The sequence below is a fragment of the Herpailurus yagouaroundi genome, unplaced genomic scaffold (assembly GCF_014898765.1).
Source record: "Herpailurus yagouaroundi ecotype Mexico unplaced genomic scaffold, PumYag 160, whole genome shotgun sequence".
Taxonomy (NCBI): Eukaryota; Metazoa; Chordata; class Mammalia; order Carnivora; family Felidae; genus Herpailurus; species Herpailurus yagouaroundi.
In genome coordinates, this window is record NW_024412401.1 from 1946050 (window position 1) to 1953445 (window position 7396).

The window sequence follows — 7396 nt, forward strand, 5'->3', positions numbered from 1 at the left end:
CAGTAAGACAAGATGTGAGGTCAGACTGGCCTGGGCTTAAAGACGGGGTCTATGATTTCTTACTGTGTTGCCTTGAGCAATATTCTTAAGCTGGACTTCAGAGTTACCCATTTGATAAAAGTTTTGTGGATTAGAGGAGGTAACATTTATAAAGCATTTGGCACAGAAATAGGAATACAGAATGTTAGCTTCTTTCAGTAAAAATATATTAAAGTGAACCTAAATTAATTCAATTTTGTTTATCTGTATGAACATAACAAATTCAGGAAAGGCATGTTTTTGATGATGAAATTCTAGTCGATATGCTACCTTTGCTGTTAATTACTGCATATGCTAGGACCATGGATGCAAATCTGCCTACCTGCTTTATTGTAATAATCCCCTTTATACCACATTAAAATGTATACGGATATGCATGGTGCCAGACTGGTGTCTCTACAATTCAGAATTATGTTCCTTATTTACCCTGTTCTACTCATATGAATATTACATTCTTCAAAGTTTTCAGATTTACTCCACTGTACTGATTCCTGCAGTCTGATGTAAATCAAATCCTAACATCATGTCTCATTATACCTTAAATGAGATTTGACTAGACTGCAGATTATGCAAAATTCAAATTCAAATACCAAATGAAAGAAGAAAGGCTTAAAAACATTTTAGACGCCATTTAGGCTTCCCATTATTGATTCCGAGTGGTCTCAGATCTAATACCTTTTCTGCCAGTTCAATATCACATAAGTCCAGGCTATCCAATTCTGACTGGGGAGTGGGCGGTACAGTCCGTCGACAGCACACCATTGTCACCTCAATGGGCAATTCTTTCAAAATATTCACCACATCTTGGTGATTCTCCCCAAGCAAAGTTATACCATTCACCTGTGCAAAAAGAGAAGTTGCTCGAGAGGGAACATTTCATAACATGAATACTCCTTTGAAATCAATCTTTTATTAAATAAATGGGGATTTTACTCCAGTGATTACCATCGTTCTGCTGTGCTCGGAACTACAGTCACCTACATAGTTGACCTAAAACAACTCACATGCAATTTATAGTTGTATCGGAAGATAATCACTATCTTCCACCCACATTTCATGTGCCAGTGTAGTAGCTGGGAAAGGGAGAAGTAATGATAAAAATACCCAGGGATGAAGGGATAAGGAGGGGATTATTTTACAAAGTGACATTTCATATCATTAAGCGATAAATTACAAAGGAAAACAGTACATACAGCGTGCCAGTATGCTTTTCAAAGCCGGGGGAAAGAATATATTCAAATTTTCTTAGTTATTCCTTAAACATATCTGGAAGACGGCATAGTACCAGATATAACAGTAGTTACTTAATAAAGGGTAATGAGAACTGGCTGGATTGTTCACTGCCCATCTTTACGTTTTTTGTGACTCTGAAACATGTACACGTATTATCTAGTCTAAAAAATGAAAAGATGTTTAACATTTTTAAAAAAGAAAGTGTTTATGGTTCTCTGGAATAAAACAAACCAAAAAATACCCAGCATGGAATTATGTGTGAAGATCAATGTACGTACAGATTTGAAATTTCTACTTTTGGTGGGTTTTTACTCGCATTATTTTTCTCAAGTACCCTTTGGAGGGGAAATTTACAATAAGAACTTACTTATTATGCATACTATTATTACACATTAAGCCCCCCTGCAGCCTTTTCAGAAGTTTACTTAAGGGGATAAAGGAATGGAATAGCTCTTTACTTCCAATAGCTCATCTCCACTGAAAAGCTTCCCACTGTGTCCAACAGGACCTTCTGGTAGAACAGATCGGATAAAGTGATGTCCCACTGTTGCTTCCAGACTTATCCCCAACCCACTGCTCTCACTGAACTTGATCACGTGGGCCACCTGAAAGGAGAAAATCATCATGAATCTAGCACTTTTTTCATTTTTTTCCCTCATGTATATATTTTATGTTCACCCCAAAACAGTCAACTTTCTCACAAAAGCTTCAAAAATCTTATTGTAGAGCTGCAAAGCTTTGGAGCTTTGCCTCTGAAGGATTATTGATTATCTGTCAGCTCTAGGAACCAACACAAACCCCGAAGGAGGAGCCAGGTGCAAGCACCCAAGATACTCTGCAGTGCCTAGAGATGCTGGTAACAGATGGAGGGTCGTCTAAACTACCACGGATAAAATCGAATGCCTGAGCTCCAACAACAGTATAGAAAAGACACATACCTAGCATTTAAACTATGTCCTAGGGACCGGGCTGACCCATTGCACAGATTATCTCATATGCCTCTCACAAATAATTCCAATGTCTATCCTTGTTTCCCAAATTAGGAAAATGAGGTTCAGAGAGGGTCCTTTCCCAGAGTCACACAGACAGCTCTAAAAGAATTTTGAACCTGAAGCAGTCTGAACCTGGAGCCCACACTCCTGACCTTATGCTGTGTCAACAACCGACAACGGTCTTTAAAAGTGAATCAAAGCTTGGGTCGCCTGAGCGGCTCAGTTAGTTAAGCATCCAACTCCTGATTTCAGCTCAGGTCATATCTCGCAGTTCACGAGTTCGAGCCCCACCTGTGGCTCTGCACTGACAGCGCAGAACCTGCTTGGGATTCTCTCTCTCCCTTTCTCTCTGCTCCTCCCCCACTCTCTCTCTCCCTCAAAATAAATAAATAAACTGAAAAAAAAAGTGAACCAAAGCTTAAAATAGGAGAATGAACTTCCTATTTCCCACTATTACACTAAATAATGAAGAATGTTAGGAAATCACCCACTTTCACAAAGAATCCAATCATTATAATATTAAAATCAGAAGGTATACCAACGATTATCTACTTTGGTCCCTTTATTTTACAGTTCAAGAAACTAAGGGATAGAGGGGCTGAGATTATTTTTTTTTTAATTAAAGAGATTTTTTTTTAATTAAAAAAAAGATCTCTTTCAAATCTTGCTAATGTGTGCAGGGCTATTATCAGAAACTGCATCATCCAATTTTGAAATCTGCTGGATAAAATCCCTCTAACTCCTTAAAACCCAATTTAAATGTCACTTCCTCTGAGCAGCTCTCCAGGTCCCTCTTGGCTAATGTCCATCAATCCTTCTTTCTACTATACCACTCCTCTTATGACTACATTTATTCTGTATAATCACATAGCAAACAACTTAAAGTCAGATCTATGTCTTTGTTCAATGAAGGCCAATAAATAGCTTAGCTCTTGCTTACAGCATGCTTTGCCCTTGACACATAACTGGGAGTGCTACCAGATTACTGGACAATGCGCATGAAAGGCAGCCAAAAGTTCAAGGTCCTGCGAGCAAGTGGTTCCTTAAAAGGTTCCCTTCACTATTCAATTACCCACGAAGAAGTGCAGTCTGGTTATTTGTCCCAGCCATGTTAATCCCAGCCCAAAGAAGGAATCTCCCAACTTTCTTTTCAGGCCAAATTAACCACAGTTAAGCTGGACCTTATTGTATTCTTCCCTGACTTGATTAGAACAGTAACAACAGCTGGACTTCTTATTTGTTAACCATCTTGAGTTTAAAAAAAAAAAAAGATCATTGTCATGAAGATTCAATGAAACACTAAGAACACAAAGTGCTCAATAAATGCTAGTTGCTATTATATGACATCTGTTCTTTGATCTCTTCTAATCTAGAGTTGTTTGAATATTATAAGCAATAGGAAAAATTCTACTTAACCTAGTATTTTATTTTTCCTTTTGAAAACCGTGAAATTCGCTGGTGTACATCTCAAGACTGATAATTTGGGTCACAATTGTTAAGTCTCTTTTCAGGACAGCGAATCATGATTGCTGTGTGAGATATGCAAACTGTTAATAAACATAAAACATTCACTGTGGCATAAGTGGTATGAAAAGAGAATGCAGAATTAAGCCTCTTAAGGAAAATATATATGTAAAGGAAAAATGTGGGAAAAATCCTCTTACAATATTATATATGGATCATGATGATTTTTTTTACCTTTAAGTAAATTCTGTCATTCTATTCTGATCCTTTCTCTAAATCCCAGACTTAAGAATAAAAACAAAAAAACAAAAAAACAAAAAACAAAAAAAAACATTCCTTTTGTTGAAATATTGGTGAATTACAAGTCCTAAATTTTTCAACCCATTTATCTCAGTTCCTTTGTTGCTATCCAACTTTCTCCTACCTAAATTTTTTAATACAGGAATCAATGCATTTCGGTCTTCAAAAAAAGTCCTGGGCATTTGCTACTTCTCTAGGTCTCTTTATGAAGATCATCTTTATTTTTGTCATGAACTTCCTGCTCAAATACAGTTACAAGTTAGGAAGTTAGGGAGGCTAAGCTAACCTACCACTATTTCATAATTAATTCCCATAATCCTTTGCCACTTCGTCAGCAGGGCAGCTTCCTGTTGTTGTGGGTCTTCTGTTTCTGCCATCTCTGCTGCCAATAATGGATACCCTGAAATAGTCAACACAATGACGTTAGTGACAAACTACAAAAATCTCCATATTTTAACATTCTATATAAGAGACACTGTGATCAGAACCTGTCTTTTGTAGCAAGTCTGACTCTTCACCCAGTATATGTTACCCTTACTTTTTATTAAAAGATAACTGACAAACAATATCCTATTAGTTTCAGGTGTGTATCATAGTGATTTGATATTTTCATACATTATAAAATGACCCCCACAGTAAGCCTAGTTATCATCTGTCACCATATAAAGCTATTACAATATTACAGACTGTATCCCCTATGCTGTACAATGCATCCCCATGACTTATTAATTTTATAACCAAAGGTGTACCTTTTAATCCCTGTCTCCTATTTTGTTTGCTCCTGAACCCCTCCTCATCTTGTATCAAACAGTTGTTTCCTATATCTATGGGTCTATTTAATTTCTTTTGTTTGTTTGTTGTCTAAGGATAAGCACTAGGGTAGATGCATTCGAATCATTTAGAAGCTTTTCCCTAGTTTGTGTAAAAAAGAATTTGGGACTTCTAATTCTAAGTCTAGAGCCTCTCCCACCCATCCTCCCACACACATATGCACATTCACAAGCAAAGACGTGGTCTGGGCCTTCGAGATGATCCCCCACACCCATCCCTATGTACTGTCTCAAGTTTCATGCTCTAAAAGCTTTTTATTCTTTCCTGCTACTCTTTTTTTTTTTTTAATTTTTTTTTCAACGTTTATTTATTTTTGGGACAGAGAGAGACAGAGCATGAATGGGGGAGGGGCAGAGAGAGAGGGAGACACAGAATCGGAAACAGGCTCCAGGCTCCGAGCCATCAGCCTAGAGCCCGACGCGGGGCTCGAACTCACAGACCGCGAGATCGTGACCTGGCTGAAGTCGGACGCTTAACCGACTGCGCCACCCAGGCGCCCCTCTTTCCTGCTACTCTTGATACTCACTTTAGCCTAAATAATTTCTTCACCTACTTGTATAAAAATGGCAGAGTGCAATTAACACATATGAATCCTACACATCACACTCTCAGGATATTACTGCAAACACAAATATTCTTTTAAAATAATAAAAGTAAAGCAAAATTTTCAGCAGAAAACAAAACCTGTTAATAATGGAGTAGATACTTTAAAGAACCACAAAGCTCCAAAGGAACTATTAACAGGAAGACCACTCTTGGACTCTGTTCAGTAGATGTAAGTTACCAAAGCACCTAAAGCAATCTGACAGCTAAGGAAAGCACATAGCTCCCAGCCTAAAAAGATGGCAATAATATTCTGGCATAATTATATATTAAAACAATGCTGCTCTAAAAAATGTTTAAATGCCTCGATGAAGTCTACGTTTATACTGAAAGAAATCTCAGAAAGGTTTAATAATTTCTCCACACAATTCCTTTCCAAACCAATTCCCTAATATTAAGATTTAGAATTTATGAAAAATTGACAAGGAAAAGCCTCCCAAAATAGAACGGTTTCATTCCTAAGAGCTTATGCTTTAAAAGAAGATTTTCATGTTTCTTTTAAAAATACTTCATAATTTTATTATTGCTTGCTCAATAAGATATGAACATGTCGGCTAGACTGAAGTAAGGGGACTGATACAAAACCTTGTACATAACTGACTGATTCCTAAAGCCCTCTGGTTTCAAAAATATGTAAGACAGACTGGGGTGCCTGGGTGGCTCAGTCAGTCAGGCATCTGACTTCAGCTCAGGTCATGATCTCACAGTTCATGGGTTCAAGCCCCGTGTCGGGCTCTGTGCTGACAGCTCAGAGTCTGGAGCCTGCTTCGGATTCTGTGTCTCCCTCTCTCTCTGCCCCTTCCCCGGCTCATGCTATCTTTGTCTCTCTCTCTCACACTCTCTCTCTCTCTCTCTCTCAAAAATGAAAAAACATTAAACATTTTTTTAATTAAAAAAATATGTAAGAAAGAACATACGACCATAAAATATGCCAGCTATAAATGAACTATTTTAATCTGTTAGAGAAATTAATCCTATCTACAAATAAAGACTTAAAAACATCTCTTTTTCTTTCATGATAGATTTTTTTTTAGTAATTTACAATATATCCATAGAGGCTTAATCACTTTTGCAAAAATCATTTCTCTAAAAAACAAACAAACAATAAAGAACGTAATAACCTGGCTCCAGGTGTTTACCTTCTTCTTCAATTGGTAATATGCTGGTGTTTCTACTCAAAGATGGAGAATCTTCATCTTTTTCATAATTTTCTTAAAGATAAGAATATTTTAGTAGTTACATCTATGATATAATCAAGCACATGACGTTTTTCAAATCCCACTCTATTTATCTGAACCCCTCAATGAGTGTTTTTTTGTAAGTAAACCTTTCAAAACAACCACCTGTACTTAAAGGGAAGTTCTCCTGTGACCTCCCAATTTCCTAGTACTGCAATGAACAGTATATGGCATAAATACCAGAATGGTCAACAGTTTGAGAAATGAAACAGCATTTTCAAACCAAAAGCCTGGCTTCTACTAACAAACTCTAACACCAGTCAGCTACCTGGGGATTTCACTAATTTTCAGAGATATTCATGTACTAACAGCTTATAAAAGACATTTCTAAATGTGTTATTAAAGTAGATTCCTTCAGGGGAAGGCTGGATGTTTAGAAACATGAGGCTTGCATACATACACAGCCCAGGCCGAAAAGGTTCCCCCTAAAGGGAAAGAAAACATGGCAATGACACCCAAAAGTAAGGCAGGGACAGAAGGATAGATGCACGTTTCCAACTCTGAAATGGGGACTGAATAAACAGGAAAGAAAGAAATTTGCTTTAATCGAGAGCCCATTTTATAGTCAACGGACACATCCCTGGTTCTCGTTAGTCCCAACTTCATCAAATTTCCGTTTTACTTGGTTCATAGCGAACAGTTAAGACTAAAGACCATTCTTTAAATAATTTCAGAATTAGAAAAACATCTAAGGGA

The 7396-nt window shown here is 37.2% G+C and overlaps 1 protein-coding gene across 11 annotated transcripts in view; it reads right to left on the bottom strand.

Annotated features, from left to right (window-relative positions):
• MPDZ (multiple PDZ domain crumbs cell polarity complex component) overlaps window positions 1–7396 on the bottom strand; it is a 143373-nt gene that overhangs the window by 93825 nt on the left and 42152 nt on the right. For 6 of the 11 annotated variants that reach the window (XM_040481245.1, XM_040481248.1, XM_040481244.1 and 3 more), the window contains exons 11-14: window positions 6584–6673; window positions 4319–4428; window positions 1731–1877; window positions 715–879 (exon numbers count right to left, since the gene is read on the bottom strand). In XM_040481245.1, the coding sequence (XP_040337179.1) occupies window positions 715–879; window positions 1731–1877; window positions 4319–4428; window positions 6584–6673 (512 nt within the window). The remainder of the gene's footprint in view (window positions 1–714; window positions 880–1730; window positions 1878–4318; window positions 4429–6583; window positions 6674–7396) is intronic. The other 5 variants (XM_040481249.1, XM_040481247.1, XM_040481242.1 and 2 more) reach the window with 2 other exon arrangements.